Genomic DNA, 21,206 nt, shown 5'->3' with positions numbered 1-21,206 from the left:
TGCAAAGAGGAGGAAAATCCTGCCTGTGGACCCTAACTCTATTCACACTCCTCTCGTTTTTTCTGTCACAAAGCATGTAATTTGTAGTTTCCTTTGTATGAAAAATAAAGCTTTTTTCAGAACATTTTGGAGCTGTGTGAAGGGACCAATCAATCAGCACAAACAAGGGATCAGAGAGCTGTTTTAATCAATGTAAGCAAGTCCACGCTCTATGCATAAAGAAGGCTGGCTGCTTGTGTGACATTGCCGTTGGGAGACACTTCTAGCTGCAGAGAAAATTGTCTCTAATTAGTCCTGATTGGCTCCTGTTGACTCCTGATTAGGAACGATGGCCTCACTGGCATGCTAGCAGTATAGTACTGTCTTTAATTGTTGTAAACTTTGTGACTGTCAAATAGCCCTGCTGTGATTGAAAGCCGTGCACCTAGCACCTGACTACAGACAAAAGTCAAGCCCAGCTGGTTTTGTCCCCATCAACTGTTAGAATGGCACAGGGCGAGAAGTCTCTCTTCTTCTCTTTCCTCTGACCAGCAAAATAATACGGACATGCCTAGGATTTTCTACCTTTTCCAACAGATACTCTGCTGGTCTTTTTGACTTTTTTATGAGGTTTTTATATATAGCTTTGAAATATCTGAATCCACTACTTTATAAGCAGAACACAAACACTGAAAAAAAATTACATCTGGTGTCATTTTGAATTCAGGGTGCAATCCAAACAGGTGGGTACAATGTCCACAGGTCGAGTTGACTGCTCAGAAACTCATTAAATTCATCCTACATCAACCAAACTTTTGACTAAGGACATGGTCACCTTTGTGACATCACAAAGGTTGACACCAAATGAGCCAGCTGAGATACTGGTACTTGCAGATGCTTTGTCCACCTGGGAGGGTTTCCCTGGGTAGACTCTGGCAAGATTTTACTGTACTGTGCATTCAGTTTGGCCAAGGGAACATCTTTGAACTCCACCAATGAATTACCACTCATGGCTATATACTCATCTTAAGACGATGTGCTGAATCTGTGCTAGTTTTTGTAGCACATAGAGAACATTCAGTCACTGTCATGTATACCCTCAAAAGCTGTATAGAAGCTGAAAATGCATTTCTATATATATATAATTGAAAAGAAAATGGCCAAGCTTGGCCAATAACAGAGATACTTTGGAAACGTCACAGGGAACAGGACTTCTTAGTGTAATTCAAAATCAGAAGCAAGTCTCAACAGCAATCATGAAACACCTCTGGGCGGTTATTTTAAATATTATCTAAATTATCTAACTTTTTTTCCCACAAAGATATACAAACTGGAAACTCCAAAGAATCAACAGAAAAATATGATTAAAAACTTAAAATGTTTTTTAAAAAATGGACTGGTATTTTTGCTTTTTTACTATTTGAGCGCTCAAAGTGCTTTTTACTACAAGCCTCATTCACCCATTCACAGACATTCATACAGCTCTTTTATTCTAAGCCTAAAAGCTTTGACAAGGCAAATCAGGGTTTAGAATCTCGATACTCTAAAATATTGATGGGTTGTCTTACAAATAGCAGGCAATACGGCTACCTCCTGAACCACAGTCACCATAGTGTTGATTTATGTCCTTTATGTCTCTGGCGTCTCCTATTTTTTTCCAGATGGAAACCCTTTACAACCTCTTAGGAACATTATTTCTAAAGGCTAAGGATCACTATTTTCCTCTCTGTTTGCTTGGCAGCTGAGTTTTGGTGTCAGAGGTCATGGAACTACAACTTCACAAGCTCCGTTTGCTCTGGGATACTGCAAACGTTGACTGAAATGAAGAAAATATTGCTAAATTAAGCTCTAGTTGTGGGTTATATGGCACTAGGCCCTGTATTGATTAATCATTTTCATAAATGTTAATGACCTATTTTATAATTTAAGATAAAATGACTCAAGGCAAATATCTATCATATAAACACATTATGTATTTCACACACACATAATTTGCTCATTTTCTTTGTCATGGTGCCTCCCTCCTCCAAAACCAGTGTTGTGTAATTCCCTTTTACTATAAGACACAAGTCAGTATGTAAATGCTCCTGCTTGTGATTCAGTGCCATCACATTGTTAAAGCAGATGGGCTCTGTATTAACATTTTATGAAACTTACTCAGGCCTGATTGAAGACAATGTGACTTTTTGTTGTACAGCTGTAAAACTGATTTTATTCTCCTGCATGTTTTATTTGCGACATTAAATACGAGCATCTCCGTACGCATTTGTCTGAGCAGGGTGCTTTGCTTTGCAGATTAATGGCAGTAAACACGGTTTTATAAATCAACTGCTGTTCCCCATTTTGCCTTTGTATCTTGACAGCTCCTGCCCAACCAAACAAACAAACACAAACATTCACAGATTCAAGCGTGTGTTCCTGAATTGTCAATCAGAAGCCAAGCTCCGTGCAATCAGTATTTGGTGATTATGTTTAGAATGTTATTTTCATATTTCTGCTAACTTCTTATTCTGACAGCTCTCACCTGGCTTGCCAGTAGACAGGATGTTGTTAGAAATGTTGACCTTGTTCTCAGGGCTGAGAGCCCAGTCCACCATGCACTTCCAGCTCTTCATAGGAAAGCTGATGCCTCCATGACCCCTTACTGGACGCTTATGGATGCTGAGAACTGTAAAAGAAAGAAAAAAAAATGTGAACTTGAAAATGGGAGAAAGTGAGAGATAAAAAAAAAAGAGCAGTTTAATATCAGTACTTATTTAGCCAAGGAGCTCATTTTAAACCAAAGCTGGCGATGCATTTCATTTATGTTATCTTGGGATATACAGTATCCAGCCTTAGTAGTTTATACAGTATTTCTATATTATTATTATTATATATACACATATTATTATATATTGTAATTATGATTATAATTATAATTATTATTATTATCGTATATGTGTGAGCATTACATTTTTCTCCTGTAAATTACTTTTCTGAAAATATAAAATTTAATTATATAAATTTTTTTTTAAATACCCCCAGTACACAACAAAAAGCACTCTCAAGGGACTTTATATTAAGAGATAAAGGTATTTGGTTCTACCCCAAATTGTAACCCTGGCATGATCTCTAAAGCTAGATGTTTCACCAGTGACGTGGTGGACTTGGTGTGATTTCATTTAATTTCTTCTTCTTCTTTGAAAAATAAGATAAGATGCTCCAAAGTTTCGTGCAGTTAGGCCAGCAAAAAAACGACATATGCAGGTGATTTATGCAGTCTTCATAGTCTAATTCTCCAAGGAGAATAATGAAAGAATACTTCTGAAAATAGACTAGCTAAATTGTCAAAGCAGTTTAAAAAAAAGATTGCAATTCAAATTTGGCACAATTCTGCATTCTAACTTCACTACTTTTACAAGTTTAGAAGAAGAATGTCTGATCAAACTCTGTGCTGGAAGTGGATGGTAGATTTCCCTGCATGACTTTGCTGCCATTTGAGGAGTGGGAGCAGAGAGGAGGTCAGCCGCTTAGGGGAAGGATGCAGTGCTTGTGTAGGCAGCTATTTGGCTGCAGACAGAGAGGCAGCATCGCTATAAACGGGACCTCTCATCTGCCCTCAATTCCCACGTACTCTCCCCTGATTCAACAAACACACTTTGCCTCGTTTTTATCCGGAGGTCACAGAGAGATTCAGAGCCTTTGTGATGACTACACTATGTGTTTTTCCTATGTTTGAAGAAAGTTGAGTTAACAGTTACGGCAATGGAAGGAAGCAGCAGGTGGTTTTGAATGTGTAGATGTGTCATGAGACACATCTAAAGACTTTCAGCCCTGAGGAGTGCTAATAATGAGCCTTAGTTATTCTCTTCATGTAAGAACAAGGCAAACAGAAACAGAAGGCTAGAATGAGGGCTGTGCTGTTCCTTGATGCGACAAGGTTCACAGTTAAGGAAAAACAGGAATTTGCAGAACAAAGGGTGGTGGCAAGGGCATCAGGGTGAAGCAGTGGTTAGCACTGTGGCCTCACAGCGAGAAAGCCCTGAGTTTGAATCCACCATCTGACTTTTCTGTGTGGGTTCTCTCTGGGTCCAGAGCCTTTGTGAGCCTACTTTCACTGGGGTTAGGTTAATAGAGATCGACAGACCACATTACTTTTGCGCATTGCATTGTAGGTACGAGTGGCAGCAAAATCAAAACACTGCATCAATCGCTAGCATTTCCAGCACCGGTAATCATTAATTCTGCGGTTTTAATCCCTACTTGCATTTTATTTGCCCCAAAAACAGTTATGTACAAAACGAAGGAGAACACTGCAGGTCCGTACAAAGACAGACGTGACAAAAAGGCAAAAAAAAATTATGAGGAAAAAAAATCAAAGGAGTGAAAGGCTTAGACCCATACGAGCATACAGAGTGGACTAAAGACGTTAGCGTGCTGCCCAACTTTCATCACGCACATATTTATTATTATATGGTCCTAAGTGTGAGTGCATACACTCACAAAATGTTTAGTAACTTCAGATCCCTGCAACAAGCCCAGGTCCAGTTTACTTTGGTAATTTGGACTATTCCATTTCACTGCTGTTGTTAATTTTCAGATCCAATACAGATTGAAAATGTGACGTCATTTCCGGGGTAAAACCGCAAAGGATTGTAGGTACGAGTGGCAAGCGGTTTTTATCGGATTCTGTTGTGGAAGAGAAATTGTTCAAGCCATGTTTCCGAGGTAACAAAGAGGCGATGGATGGCCTGGATTGCAGCCATTCGAAGACCAAATATAACGTTCCAGAACACTCCAGCTCACTCCAGCTCACATGTTAGTCTGCTAAAATAAGTGTTTCATAATTCATTACATTTATTGTCTTTATTTATAACTGGCATTATTGTTTCGTTCTATTATAGAATCTTACAAGAAAGATGCCAAATTGTATTCCATTATGCTGTATTAGCTGCTTCAGTGAAAAACAAATCAACAATGCAAAAAAACCAACCAAACAAAAATAATCATTTCAAAACAACATACTGGAAAACAGTTATTCATCACTTGATTGCTTCAATACAACACTTGGGCACATATATGCGGGACTTTTTGTGGCTGTTTTGATATCACTCTCTCTCTCTCTTAACCGATCAAATCTCGTTGTGGTAGCAGCTTTAAACTCGGTATGTCCCAGGTTGATAGAGGGTGCCCAGTCTGGATCGCATTCCAGCATTTTGTAGGCTGGTTTTCCTACAAAATACATCAAGCATTAGCCCGCAAAGCCACAGTGAACAAAGCAGCATAGCACAACGAATTCAATTCAAATCAATAGAAGACTTATTTGTAACCTACATCAACAATTATTCAAATCCAAATCCATCCAGTTTATTTATATAGCACGTTTAAAAGCAAAAAGTTTGCCCAAAGTGCTGTACAGAAACACAGGGTAAAACACAAAATACAACCACTGACACTCAAAAACCATATCAACTCAAGCCAGTCTGAACGCTATCGAAAAAAGGTGTGTTTTCAAAAGTATTTTAAAAACAGGAAACGAAGATGCCTGTCTAATATTTAAAGGCAGCATATTCCAAAGATTTGGGGCCATAACTGAAAAGGCTCGTTCTCTTCTACGTTTAAGCCTTGATTTTGGGACAACCAACAGCAGCTGGTCAGCTGATCTAAGGGTCCGTGAAGGAATATAAGGCTGAAGTAACTTGGAAATGTATGGGGGAGCAAGATCCCCCATACATTTCTGAGTTACTTCAGCATTAAGGCATTTATAAACCAGTATTAGGACTTTGATATTAATTCTGTGATGAACAGGAAGCCAATGAAGAGAAGACAGGATAGATGTTACATGTTCATAGCTGTGGGTATCAGTTAAGAGGCGGGCAGCGGCATTTTGAATGAGCTGAAGACGAGCAAGAGATCGTTGGCTGACTCTAAAAAACAGTGCATTACAGTAGTCAAGCCATGTTGAAATAAAGGCATGTATTACCTTCTCCATGTCACGTCTTGACAAAACTGGCTTCAGCTTAGCTATTTGCCTCAGTTGGAAAAAGCCTTTTTGCAACGCTGAACTAATATGTTTGTCCAATTTAAAATCTGCGTCCATAATGACTCCCAAGTTTGTCACATGCTGCTTGATATAAGACCCTAGCCAACCACAATTTACGAGCAGGCTGTATGAAATATTTTTAGGTCTAAATACAATCACCTCCGTTTTACTCTCATTGAAACTCCAAAAGTTCAGAGCCATCCAAGCTTTGATATCTTCAAGGCAGTTCAAAAGGATTTGGATGGAGCCTGGGCCATTTGGTGCTAAAGGCAAATAAATTTGGCAGTCGTCTGCGTAGCAGTGAAAGGATATTTCGTGTTTTCTAAAAATAGACCCCAAAGGGTGCAGGTATAATAAAAGAAGAAGAGGGCCAAGGATTGATCCCTGGGGCACCCCACAAGGAAGGGGGGCTGAGGTGGACTCAAAATTTTCAACTTTAACACTAAACGTTCTTTCACTCAAATATGAGTGAAGCAGATGCAGTGCTGCACCTTTAATGCCAACCAGGTGTTTCAAACGAGAGATAAGAATATTGTGGTCAACAGTGTCAAACGCTGCAGTAAGATCTAAAAGCACAAGGATCACGGAACTTTCACAATCAGTAGCTAAAAAGATATCGTTAAAAACACGTAAAAGTGCTGTTTCAGTGGAATGTAGATGTTTAAAACCAGACTGAAAGGAGGGTCAGAGTCAGAGGTAAGTGACGGAGTCAGAGGTAAGTGATGAAAGTGACGGACAAGGTAAGCTGACATCAAGCTGACTGTTGTAACTGACATCAGACGCCGGAGATTAAAGCGAATGGTAGTTTACATTTCAGTATTACCAAATACACTTATCAATTGTCTTATAACTAACAACATTTGTCTAAATCATCTCCAACACCCTGGAGAACAACGGGGAGAGTTTAGAGGATCTCCAAGATTGCATTGATCAGTGCTTCCAGTATCTCATGATGAAGAAGGTCCAGAGTGCAGCTTCCCCGGCCAAACCTGACACGCCGTCGTCAAAAAGACTTCACCCTGCAGATTCCCCCGGCACAACATCGCCAGCCAGCAAAGATATTGTCGACATATTGGAGTCAATCGACCAACGATTGTCCAGTTTCGATGAAAGGCTGTCCTTGGTGGAGATTCTTCACCGGGAATTTAAATCCTTGCGAGAATCCCTGGAGTTCAGCCAGCAGCAGGTGGAAACGCTCGCTGCTGAAAATGCCACGCTAAGGGAGTCGGTGAAATGTCTCACAGACAATGTTACCCAGCTAAATAGAGAAAATAAAAAAATAAAAGAAACAGTTATTGATCTACAAGCTCGTGGCATGCGAGATAATCTCGTATTTTCTGGTATTCCAGAAGCCGCTGGAGAAGACGCGGAGACTATGGTAAAAAGCTTCATCAAAACCCACCTGAAGCTGCCGGAGGACACGGTGAAGAACATCGCCTTTGATAGGGTGCATCGCATCGGCCCCATGCGGGCAGCGGCCGGGAGACCACGTCCTATTGTGGCCACATTCGGCCACTTCAAACAAAAGGAACAGGTGAAAAGCCACGGCAGGGAATTAAAAGGAACGGACTTCAGCGTGAACGACCAGTTTCCCAAAGAGATCCTGGAATGACGCAGGGTCCTCTTCCCAATCCAACGCGGCTTCATCCAGAAGGGCTCCCGCGCTGTCATTGCTGTGGACCGGCTGTACGTGGACGGACAGCTTCACCGTGATCCCGACATCACTCCGTGGCTGTATTAACTTCACACCAGATAAGAATCCGCTACACCCTTTCCCTATCCACTCACACTAACTTGCATTAACATCTGTTTAACTCAAATCGCATCTTAAGTGTAATATCATAGCAAAATTTACACCGTCACTCTCCGTCAATGGTTTAATTGGATTGTTTCCGTTTTTTTTCTTCTCGTTTTTTTCCCCGTCTTTTTCCCCCTCTTGTTTTTATGCTGCTCACCCTTGTCCTTGGTTTCTTCCTTTTTTTATTTTCTTTCACTGCTTCGATCACCTGCTTCCACACACATCCACAATCAACATCCTTTATTTCGACACATACGCACAGCACGATCATGCAAAATCATGCGCTCAACGACAGCGCATTTACATCAGTCAGACAGCGCACACAGACCTATAGGATACACACACTTAAGCCAAGCGTACTCATATTAGTAAATATGCACACATATAGTCAAACTCAGGGAGCATCTCGCCACACATTTTTTCTCTCTCTCCTTCTCTTTATTTATCAACAAGTGATGTATTCTCTCCACCTGTCTAAGCGACACACACAGCGTACACCCCTAGTTATACACAGACATCTATGGGCGCACTAAGGTTTGTTACATGGAATATAAATGGAGCTGGCTCCAGAGAACAGGCAGATGTTGTCCTTTTACAAGAGACCCACAGACCTCTTAGAGGTTCGAATGAACTTAAAACACCTGAGTTTCCTAATGTGTTCTCAGCTTGTTATAATTCTAGACAAAGGGGAGTAGCAATTTTAATACATAAAAATATTAATTTCACAGTACTCGATACAGTTATAGATCCAGAGGGCAGATTCTTAATCATTAAACTATCTATACGTGATAAAAAGCTATGTATTGTAAGTGTATATGGTCCAAATGTTGATGATCCCTCATTCTTTCACGGTTTTTTCAGTGCACTCTCTGAACACTTAGATGGCACACTTGTTCTTGGAGGCAACCTCAACCTTGGACTAAATGAAGAAATAGATAGGCTCAGTACAGCAGGAACTCGCCGCAATTGGCAGTCCACAAATATAATCAAACAGCATATGAGCGACTCTTTGCGATGCATGGCGCTCCCTTCACCCCACCAGTAAGGAATATACTTTTTTCTCACATGTTCATCACTCCTACTCTCGTCTGGATTATTTTTTTGGTCAGCAGCTCACTGCTGAGTAGCATTTCAGACACTGAGATTCACCCTATAGCTGTTAGCGATCATGCTCCTGTATCTTTAACACTAATGCACAAGAATAATACTACGCCAAGTAAAATACATCACTACTTAAAGATGAAGACTTTATTAAATATTTTAAAAAAGAGTGGACTTCATATTTAGACTATAATGACACTCCCGGAACTTCAGCATCTGTTCTATGGGAAGCAAAGCTGTAATGAGAGGTAAAATAATTTCTTTCTCATCACATAAAAAGAAAGAAGAAAACAAAAATATTAAGGAATTAGAAAAAAACATTACATCACTAGAAGAAGCCTACGTGTCCCACCAAGATCAGGAAACATTGAACAAAATATGCAAAACAAAACTAGAATTAAATGAGATGATTGATAAAAAAAACAAACAAAATTCTTAGTACAAAGACTACGCTTTCAAAATTATGAACATGGTAATAAATCCGGTCAATTTCTAGCAAACCAGCTAAAAATAAATAAATAAAGAACAACTATAGGTGCTGTTCAAGATTCATCTGGGAACACAATATATGACCCGAAACAAACAAACAACATTTTCAGGGATTTCTATAAAAGATTGTATTCACCACAAATAAACCCATCTAAAAATGAAATTGATCAGTTTTTGGACAACATAACTCTTCCAAAATTATTAGACACTCAAGCAATGGCACTGGATTCACCACTGACACCAGGTGAACTCCAGGAAGCCCTGATAAGTATACCCAATAATAAGGCTCCAGGTCCAGACGGCTTTCCTGCAGAATTCTACAAAGAATTCTGGTCGATTCTAGCACCAGTTTTTTACAGAACGTTGTTGGAAATCAAAGAAAAGGGCTGACTTCCACCAAATATGAATTCTGCAAACATTAATCTCCTGCTAAAACCAGGCAAAAACCCTGTATATCCCTCAAGCTATCGTCCAATATCCCTTATAAATGTAGACCTTAAAATAATCTGCAAAGCTCTCTCAAAGAGACTAGAGAAAATAACCCCCCTCTTAATTCATCCTGACCAAACTGGTTTCATAAAAGGTAGGCACTCATCAAAAAATACACGCAGATTACTTAATTTGATAGACTACTCATACAGTAAAAACCTTGAAACTACAATATTTTCTTTAGATGCATTAAAAGCATTTGACAGAGTTAACTGGAAATTTCTATTTGCAACTTTACACTAATTTGGTTTTGGATCCTCTTTCATAAACTGGTTAAAAATATTATATAATTCCCCAACAGCTTGTGTCAAAACAAATGACCAAACATCCTCAAGCTTCTGTCTCCTGAGGGGCACCACGCAGGGATGCCCACTTCCCCCTTCACTGTTTGCAATTTTTATTGAACCACTAGTAGCAGCAATTAGACAGAATTCAGTAATGAAGGGCATAAAATGCAAGAACGTGGAACACAAAATCAGCCTTTATGCGGATGATGTGTTACTTTTTCTCCAAAACTCACAAACCAATATCTCTGGGGTGATTGAATTGATAAACTCTTTTGCAAGAATATCAGATATTAACTGGTCAAAATCTACACTCCTTCCGATTAATTGCTCCTTCCATAATTCTTCTTCTACACCACTGCAATGGGGAAATATAAAATATTTAGGTATTAATGTTTCTCCCAAGCTTGTAGTGTTTTCATAAGCTTAAAAACACTACAAAAGACCAAGGATAAAGGAGGATTAGTACTACCTAACTTTCAGCACTACTTCTTAGCCAACAGGCTTCAGTTTATCTCAGGATGGCTAAAACATACCTTCTTAGATGAACCTTGGCTAGATGTAGAACAAGCACTTTGCAATAATATAGAGATTTCAGATCTATCATTTATCAGCTCAAACATCCAACGACATGAATGCTTCAAAAGCATCAACATCAGCTCTTCTCTGACAGCATGGTGGGAGTTTCTAAAATTGAGTCTTCATTAATCCCATGCAAACGTACACCTATCTGGAACAACCCTGACATATTACAAAACAATAATATGATAAACTTTTCAGATTGGAGTGGTAAAGGAATCAAATATTTAGAACATATATTAGAAGGAACAGAATTTATTTCATTTGACAGACTAGTTACACAATATGGGATCAACAAGAAAAGATTTTTAGAATATCAACAAATTAAATCCATAGTAAAAATGAAATTTAAACCGGGTCAAGTTGAACTACAAACACCACCAAGTGTGGTTCAATTTCTGACTCTTAAAGCCCCCAAATTACTTTCCAAAAGATAAAGAATGCTTTCTAAAACAGATGAATCAATATCACTTCCTATTGCAAAATGGGAAGCGGATTTATCAGTTAACTTAGACCTAAACTTCTGGTCTCAGATTTGCTTAAAAACCTTTCATCTAATTAGAAATCCCAGTCTTCAATTAATTCAATACAAAATACTACATAGAGTGCACTATACAGGTCATCGGATGTTCAAGATGGGCTTTACGTCTACCAACAACTGCTCACACTGCCAAACCAATTCACCGGACAATTATATCCACGCTCTTTGGTTCTGTCCACCAGTTCAGAAGTTTTGGCGCGAGATATGTGAAGACTTATCAAAGTGTCTGAAATGTAACATTCCAGCTTCCCCTTTAGTGTGTTTGTTGGGCAGCTTAGATAATGTCACTACAGATAAGAATATAGCCCATATGGTTTTCACTGCCCTATGCATAGCCAAGAAAACAGTCCTCATGAACTGGAAAAATAAAAATAATCTTAATTCTAACAAATATAGAAATTATCTATTAGATTAGTGTTGATACAGCCTCTGCCACCACATCAGATCAATTGCTCTGGGCTCCTTTGATTAGCTCCATCACCTAGTGGGGGTGGGGGGTCATAGTTTGGTCCCACCTTCGCTGTTGTGATTGGTGTGGGGGTAGGGACAGGCTTAGGGCGTCGGGGGGTTCCCCAGGAGCATCTTCCTTGGAGGGCACAACCCGGGGTTGCAGAGTGAGTTCTTCAGGAACTCACTCTGCAGGAGGGGGAGATACAGGAGAGGTGGAGAAAGATCTCAGTCTGGGCGTCTATTGTCTTGTGTAGTCTGGAAGATGAGTGGATGACGGTGTGGGTGCAGTTTTCTCTGTGGTGGGGCCGGGCGGTACTGTTATGATGGGCCCCGGTCCGGATGGGCCTGGGCCCCCTTTCCCTGGCGAGTTGCAGAGTATGGGGGTGCCTACTGGGGTCAGCGTGGGAGCTGGCCCCAGGGAGGGGTCACTTGCCCCTCCCTTCCTTCCCTCCCCATCTCCAGCTGCCTCCCTCTTCCCGCTCCACCACAATCACCCACACATGCAGGGCCTTGGGGTAAAGGTGTGTCACCAGGGTGCAGGGGAGGCATCCCCCCCTCTGTCCCCTTCTGGCTGCCTGTGCCTCAATTTTATCTCACAACTTAGACATTCACATTACTCACACTCTCATAACACATACATATAGGATCTTGGGGGTGGGCACGCTACACGGAATACAAAAGACCATCAGGGTGTACACCTCACCCCTGGCGTTGTTGCCCACCTCTCAATTTTAAATACATGTAGACATTGAGGGCTATCAGGAGGAGCTATGCGCTTACCTGCTGCTCTCTGGCAGGTAGCTCCATGCCCTCCTGGGTTTTAAAAGGCACCTTAGAACACACATGCATCAACACTACATATGAGCGGGCGGAGGGAGGTTTGGAGTCTTCTCTCACCCCCGCTCTCTGCGACCTGCTGGAGCGGGGGTGCTAAGAGTAGGAGTTGGCCATCCGACTGGGGTTTGGAATGTGGGGCCTCCCTGCTGCTGCGGAGTCGGGGCGGTCTCTTTCTCCCCACCCCAAGGAAAATGGTAACACCACCTGGGTCTGGGTGCAGTTTCCCCCTCCTGGGGCAGGGGTACCTAGACCCGGGGCTAAGAGTACGCTTGGGGAGTGTGATCCTAATGTGATGCACGTATGTAAATCCTGGACCAAATTTCATATAAAATGGTAAACGCTTTTCTAGTCCCTAAGGACCCCAAAGCGCTTCACACTACATTCACCCATTCACACACACATTCACACACTGGCGATGGCAAGCTACATTGTAGCCACAGCTGCCCTGGGGCGCACTGACAGAGGCGAGGCTGCCGGACACTGGCGCCACCGGGCCCTCTGACCACCACCAGTAGGCAAACACGGGGTTAGTATCTTGCCCAAGGATATTTGGCACACAGCCAGGAGGCAGCCTGGGATCGAACCACCGACCATGTGGCATGTTGACTCCTATGACAAACTGAAGCCTTTTGGAATCTGTATAAATGGAGCTATTGATGGCTTTTCGAGAGTTATGATTTGGCTTCATGCCTGTTCAACAAACAATGATCCCAAAGTCATTGCTGGATATTTCATAGCAGAAGTTGAAAAGAGGATGGGAACACCTGCTAGGATTCGCTCTGATCTGGGAACAGAAAATGTCATAATGGCGGAGATGCAACAATTCTTGCGATGGACTATGGATCCGAACGTCAGAAACTGTTTTATTACTGGATCCAGCAATCACAATCAGCGTATTGAAGGCTGGTGGGCCTTTCTGAGACAACATCATGCTCAGCACTGTATAAATCGTCTCCAGGAACTAAAATACCATGACTGCTTTTCTGGATGTTTTTTGGACAAGCAGCTCATATTGTTTACGTGCCTGAACGTCATCGAGGTATGTAACCATGTTTATATTCTTTTAATGAGTCATTGCGGGGCGACTGTGGCGCTGAGGGTTGGGAAGCGCATCTGTAACTGGAAGGTTGCCGGTTCGATCCCCAGGCTCTCTGTCCTGGTCGTTGTGTCCTTGGGCAAGACACTTTACCCTACCGCCTACTGGTGTTGGCCAGAGGGGCCGATGGCATGATATGGCAGCCTCGCTTCTGTCAGTCTGCCCCAGGGCAGCTGTGGCTACAACTGTAGCTTGCCTCCACCAGTGTGTGAATGTGAGAGTGAATGAATAGTGGCATTGTAAAGCGCTTTGGGTGCCTTGAAAAGTGCTATATAAATCCAATCCATTATTATTAGTGTGTGTGTGTGTGTGTGTTAGAGAGAAAGAGAGACACGGAGAGAGAATAAAAAGTTTGCTTTAACACCCATCATGCACCATCCCTATTATCACTGGGTTCAGGATATGAAAAAAATGCATATTTCACTGGCCAGAAACATAAAATCACACTGTCTAAAACAATTCACTTTTAATAATTACTTCCACAGTATCACGTGTTTACCACTGTTATTCTTGTTGTTGAGTATTTTTGATAAACTCTGTTTTTCTGACTGTCACTGTGTGGTGCTTTTGGGTAACATGTTGAGCCAAGAGAAATGTGTTCTTTTAGTGATATGAAATTTTTTAAAATTCTTAATATTTAATAGGAAGAGCTACAGCAAGTTGCACATATGTGGAACACCCACATAATACGCAGAAGCAGAAATGCTGTTGTTCCAAGTGGACGTCCGATTCTCATGTACACCATCCCTCATCTCTTTGGAGGACAGGATCAGAAAAGACAATCATTATTTTGTTTGGATTGTCGGTTCAAGATAGTAGCAAGCAAGCCTGTCTAAATATATTTAACCAAATCTGTGTACTCCAGTGAAGAATCAAAATTAAAGCAGGTCCTTGTATTAGTATTGCTTTTGTTTTTTTAATATTTTGACTGAGACATTTATGCAAAAAACAGGTGTTTGCTTCCCATCTAAAGAAAACATTTGACATCTGTTTATTAATTGAAATGAGAACATTGAAGTAAATGCTTGAATACGCAAAATGTTTTAAAAATAAATCAGAAAGACGTGCATTGAATAATTTCAACCTTTTGGCATTTCCAATTATTTTTTTAACTGAATTTCTATTATATCTGATTTCTGTTTTAAGACTGTCGAAAAAACATTTTTTGCTGATCCCATATATTCTCATTCATGAAATATTGTTTTCAATTTTACTGAAACATTGTGCAACTGTTATTCACCCACAAACAGTTTCTTGTAAATAAAAATTCTGCATTATTTAATAATTAACAAACACTGTTAGATGTTAGCCTCCCTTTTATTTGTGTTCAAGGAAAAGAAAACACAGACTCTTGATAAACACTACAAAACTTAACTTGTGTGCCAATTTTCTGTCTTTTATTCCAGTCAACTATTGCATCAAACACATTGCCTTCCAAAGTTATTCCCTTAAAATATGTTCTAAACAAATGACTGGTGGAAAGGTAAAAAAAAAGATACTTGAAAATAATTAATATTAAATCTTTTGAATTATTACTAAACAAAACATCCCCTCTAGCAGACATCTTGTATCCAACAAAACTGTACCACAGACCTGTGGAAACGACCTTGACACATGATAAGAACTAATAATAAGCATAGTTCACCTCTTGCTGCTAACCATATGAACTTATTAAACATAATTAGTTAAAAGTTTTACTAGTTTAAATGTTAAGTATGAAAATTTAAACTGAAATCTACATATTTCATGGTGGAAACAAATTGATGTTATCCACAATTTTTGAAAATAAATTCAAATATGAAAAAAAGAATGTTTGGGGTTTTTTTTGTTTTTTTTTTTGGGGGGGGGGGGGGGGGGGGGTTACTAATAAAACACTTCCCTGAAATTTAAGCTCTTTCTTTTTTTATACAATGATGTGTTTCCTGTTTGTGGGTTTAACAAACTTTATAGCTTCATAGCCCGTCATTGTTAGTGCAAACCTTTTATTCTTTGGTTTAAACATGATGGACTTTAATCAAGCTATGCTGAACTCATAAGAGCTTTTAGCAGCCAAAACATTGTCCAGTTCATTTCGTAGTTCTGGGTAGGACGTGTATGTCCATGGTAGTTCCAGAAGAGGGCCGCGTGTGTGTGCCACAGGTCGTCGTGCCAGTCCATCCACAGGCGTGAACAGTACCTCAACCTTGTCAACACAGATGACATCTGACCCAGTAAGAAACCTGAACATCCTTCTGAGCCCTGTATCTTCAAGTCCTCTGATGTACTGGTGCAGAAATCTGAAGCTCTGCTTCTCTGCTTGAGTGGTGGGAGAGACAGTAAGCAACTTCAAAAGCTTTCTCGTTGTTGGCTTTTTATCTTCATACATTAGTAGGACATCTTGTGGGCTTTGAAAAGCTTTTAGGAAGTGGCTTGCAACTAAGGACATTTTCTCTGCGGCATATGCTGGTTTTTGGATTAATTGTTTGTGTGCGACTTTCAGAAGGCCTTTTAAGTTCTCTTTGGTTGGAAGCACTGATACATCCAGGCGATCCATGAGATCCAGCACTTCATCCCTGTCTTCATCTGAAAGATCTTCTTTTAGTGCCCTTTTTATCTGATCTCTATCTGATTGACTTAGGTAAAAGAGAAGACTTTCAAACAGCAGATCATCTGATACTTGATTCTCACCGAAGATGAGTGCCACTGTGAAAACAGGAGCAAGGCGACAAGGGAAATATCCATGGTCTTGAAATCCCTTCAGTAAAATTCTACCCATGGATTTCCACTCTTCTTCCTGCCATTTAGGAAACAGTGATGGCACTCTGAACTCCTCTCCTTCAGCTGTGTTGTCCACAAACTCTGACCAAAATGCAGCATACACATCTCTTGATACACCGTCTGCATCAGCTCCTTTTTCATCAATGTAGGTGTATTTTAGAGGTTGTATGAGGAGTGCTGGATCTTTGAACTGGCTGATCATCTCCTCCAGAATAGTAACCCTGTGAAGTTTGATGGTAACGCAGACAATCATATGATCCTGCAGAGCTTATTGCTTCATTGCTTATAGATGTATCTGGACTACTGACTGCTGTGTTTGTTGGAGGAAGTGTAATGGATGTGATGACCAGATCATCTTCCTCAAACTGCAGGAATGGTTCATCTATTACAGTGTCATCAAGTTGACAAGACAGAGGCTCTCCAAGGGAGGGTCCAATCATTACCTCAGATGTGTCTAATAATACATCTTCATCAGCATTCCTAGATTCTGATGATGAGACCACAACAGTGTGAGAAGCTTCTTCATCTCCTTGATGTGAGTCAGTCAGTTGTGTAACATTGTTTACATGTGTTTTCCCTCTATCATAAACTTCTTCATCATCTTCATCATTGGAAAATCTTCTTGTGCACAAGTAAAATCTCAACATTCCCATTTTAAGTGCTGAGTAGAGTTCTCCAACTCTGACATCTCCACCAAATACAGCCTCTTCCTGATAGTCTAATATGTCATGACCAGTGTTGGGACTAACGCGTTATTAAGTAACGCGTTACAGTAACTACGTTATTATTGTGGTAACGAGCACGGTAACTAGTTATTATGCCAAAATCAGGAACGCGTTAGTCGTTACTGGGATTTAGATAGGCTCGTTACTCGTTACTTCGTGTGGTGGCTATCACGGAGCTTCCACAGATTCAGTAACATTAGCAAGTGGTGGAGGCCAGCAGGTGGATGAAGGAAAAGGGACGCAGAAGGAAAAGAGACCCGAGGCGGCCGCCGGTCCAAGTATCAGGTGAACTGAACTTCAGGTAAGAAGTTATGACCTGCAGTCTATCTGGGTCAGATATAAACCAAGTTTAGGTGGAGTTTATTTTCGTTATTCTGACTTTTTCTGTACTGCGTGCTAGCTAGCATGACGGAGTTTCTATACAGCTGGGTGGTGCTATGAAGTTAATGAAGTTGAACTTTATTTTGTTCATAAGTTATTAGAGTTGCCAACCGTCCCGTCTGGTATTCAGAGAAAATATTACGCGTTTCTTATTGAGGTGAAAGGGAACAGTTTGTCCCGTAATTCAGCTACAATGAAAAAGACACAAAGCTGGAGTTATTCTGTGTTTACGCTGCACAGCTGCCTCTTCTTCTTTCATTCTCCCCCCTCCCTCTCCCGTTTCTACTTCAATCATGAAACCTGATCAATGATCAGCTGATCGGCTCTCTTGTTTGTTTATCGCCCACTTTGCGCCTTAAGAGGAACCAGCGGATGTCGCGCTAAACAACAGCAGCACTTTTAAGCTTGATCAGCTGTTGTTAGAATTTATTTAATATTAATTTCTAGTATCAGCTGATGTTTGCTGGAGCCACAGCTGCAAAAAAGCTGCTGGTCATGATGTCGGTTTGTATATCTGGTGAGAGGGAAACATGAAGATGAAACCAGGAGATGTCCTTACTGGATCATCAGAGCTGTGATGGAGAAACAGGTTTACCTTTTAGCTGACATGAATGAGTTGAAGGGAAGTTATGAACTGTTTCTGAGAGACAAATAACCCCAGGATCCTTTTTTAGGTAGCTGACAGCTGGTAACTGTGCAGGGGCGGGTCTAGCAAAGTGTTGCCAGGGGGGCATGTAGGGCATTAACAGGGAGAGGTGGGCACAAAGAAATACTTTTCTTTCTTATTCTCATTTAAAATGTCTAGCTTTTAAAAAATAATTATCTGAGTCTTACAACAAACGATTGATAGATTGATGCATATATACCATCAAAACAGTGAACATCACTGTCACAACAGCGTTTGTTTTCATTCAAAGGCTTTATGATTTTTCCTATAATGGTGGGCGGTCTCTAGTCAAAATGCCCGGGACGATTTTTTTTTTCCCAGTCCAGCCCTGTATGCAGCTCATCTGCAGTCTGGTGTTACCTACATCTTCCTATTCAGAAGGCAGAATTTCCGAGTTCTGAGTACAATCAAAGCACCACGACTGCAGTTTTTGTGTTGGATGTAAAAGGCGCACATGACGCTGTGGAGTAGGCTAGAATCATGGCAGCAGTCAATGACGGTCCAGGCGTGGGATTTCTCTCGTGGAAATATACACATTATCTTTTCCTATCTATTGGTAGGTGGCACAGTGCACTTGTGGCAAGTAAGCAAGCTAGAAGACTGGCAAAGTTATGGAAGAAACACATTAACAAGAGAATTCTGAGTAAAACCAAAGTTACTTTCCCTAGTAACTAGTTACTTTGAAAGTAACGAGTAACTTGAAGTAACTGAGTTACTTTTGAGAGAAGTAACTAGTAATGTAACTAAGTTACTATTTTAAAGTAACTTACCCAACACTGGTCATGACTGAACACCTCCCATCTTCCAAAATTGCTTTTTCCACTTGGAAAGAAAAGATCTTTAGCATACTGTAATATGTCAGCTTTTTTGGAGTCTTTGGGCACATCAAAGGTCCTTGTTCCTCCTCCTCTGCGCTTTCTCACTTGCTTACCTTCATGGATCCACCCTAACTCAATTTTTCGAGTCTTTTTCTCAGCCCATTTGTTGTTTTTTGCATATGTTCTTTTTCTCTTAGAAACAAATGCCTCCTCATGATCAGGTTTCTTCTCATTTTCATTGATTCCCATCTTTTCCTTCAATTTTTCAAGCAATGAGTTTTTTCTTGATTCCTTAGTACTTGCACCACTGTTTTCCAAGCAGAACTGTCTGGCAGCTATCCGATCACCATATGTTGGGATGTAACCAGACAGGGTCTTGTCTTCCATGAAATCAATCACTGTGGGATCAATCTGTAATAACAGAGATATTTATTAGTATACAGAAGTACAAGGTATACCTGCTGCCACACCACATGAGGTACCTCACTAAAGAAATGTATGTAAATTTCACATGTGTTTTGATAATTGTCTATTATTATTTTAGTGGCAGCCATCGATATTTAGCATTTATTCTTTTCCTCTCTTTATGCCAGCAACATTAATCAGATTCTCTAACATGTCATTAATAGAAATATTACAGTATATACAATGCCCACTTTTGAAAAAGTAAATTAGTATTCACGTATCTTTCAGTTGCACAGTGCACAAAGGGTTTAACTCATTGTTTTTTTAAATTGAAGCCAAATATCAATATAAGCACAGTTTAATTCATTTGTTTTATATAAACAAGGAAACATTGTGCATCACATAATATAGTGATATATTTAAGAAACCTGGAATCTGCATAGGGTTAATTAGTAACAATTAATAACCGTGGTCATAACAACGACCCAGGGTTATACAGTGGGTTAATTTGTTTTACATTCTCGATTCCATATAGATCCACACCAATGCAGCCTACCGTTACGTCCTCACGCAGTCAAAGCGAGAGAAGCGAAAAGCGCTGTGGTTGCTAACTTAGCAATATGTCACATTTTTAGATGCTGTAACTTCGTAAAAAGCGAGTTTTACAAATTTCCCCCTTGAGAGAGCACTTACGCGTTCTTGTAGCATTCATAAGAGACAGTCCTCAGGTACACCACGATTCCGAAGAAATCTCAGAAGTGGGCTATCAGTGTTTGTGTCTATGTTGAAAGCAGGGCATTGAAAGTTAAGTGCCAGTTCTGAAGAGCGTGAGCTCTCCACATCTACCATGGATTTGGGTTCCCGAACGCAACGCGTTTTACATTCTTACAATAAAAAATGTTATTCTAATGGTACCTTTTTTTTACATTTGTACAATATATGATTACGTTCGTACAATATGATAATTATATTGTACGAACGTGATAATTATGTATATTGTAATAACGTGATGTTATGTTGTTCAAACGTGAAAAGTATATTGTTAGAACAATAAACTTTTCACATTATAACGTGATATACTTCTATTTTCCTTTTGCCTGGGTGGCAGCTCTACGCTTCCGTAGAAGAGAGCAACAGTGGAAGAATTAAATATTCGACAGCACCTGGGTGGAGCACGAGCTTTAAACTCATGCACAAGAGAAATGTCAAATAAAACAGGTTTGTGATCAGAAAACACGGAATCCCCAATTTCCAAATTAAAAACAGATAAACCGCACGATAACACCAGGTCAAGAGTGTGCCCCTGCTGGTGTGTAGGGCCTTGTACAAACTGCACAAAGTTAAAAGATTGAATAAGATTTAAAAACTCCTGAGCAAGCAGTCCATCAGAGCAACAGACATGAATATTAAAATCACCAACTATTAAAATCCGATCATATTTAGGCACAATGTCAGCCAAGAAACATGAAAAGTCATTCAAAAAGTCTTTGTTAAACTTCGGTGGTTGGTAGATTACTGCACACCCAACCGGTTGAAATGTCCCAGTTCAATTATCAAAAGTTCAAAACTGGAGGGGGAACCGGTACATGGAGTTGTTTGCAATTAAAGTTATTTTTAAAAACTGTCAATATTCCTCCTCCTCTACCTGATATCCTTGGAGCATTTAAAAATGAGCAGTCGGAGGGCAATATTTCAGAAATGAAGCTAGACTCACCCATTTTCATCCATGTCTCAGTCACAAAAAGGAGATCCAATCCATTTGAAGAAAATAAATCATTTAAGACAAAT

At 40.3% G+C, this 21,206-nt stretch overlaps 1 protein-coding gene and 1 pseudogene across 4 annotated transcripts in view; both read right to left on the bottom strand.

Moving 5' to 3' along the window:
• Nucleotides 1–21,206, bottom strand: part of adgrb1a (adhesion G protein-coupled receptor B1a) — a 161,614-nt gene that overhangs the window by 78,378 nt on the left and 62,030 nt on the right. For all 4 annotated transcript variants that reach the window (XM_085364988.1, XM_085364986.1, XM_085364989.1 and 1 more), the window contains exon 13: nt 2,504–2,647. In XM_085364988.1, coding sequence (XP_085221114.1) covers nt 2,504–2,647 — 144 coding nt within the window. The remainder of the gene's footprint in view (nt 1–2,503; nt 2,648–21,206) is intronic.
• LOC146622227 (uncharacterized) lies at nt 15,680–20,267 on the bottom strand (annotated as a pseudogene).

The sequence above is a fragment of the Diplotaxodon limnothrissa genome, linkage group LG11, assembly GCF_057381915.1.
Source record: "Diplotaxodon limnothrissa isolate DT_005_m linkage group LG11, D_limnothrissa_male_GT1.1, whole genome shotgun sequence".
Taxonomy (NCBI): Eukaryota; Metazoa; Chordata; class Actinopteri; order Cichliformes; family Cichlidae; genus Diplotaxodon; species Diplotaxodon limnothrissa.
This window is presented reverse-complemented; position numbering and strand designations above follow the sequence as displayed.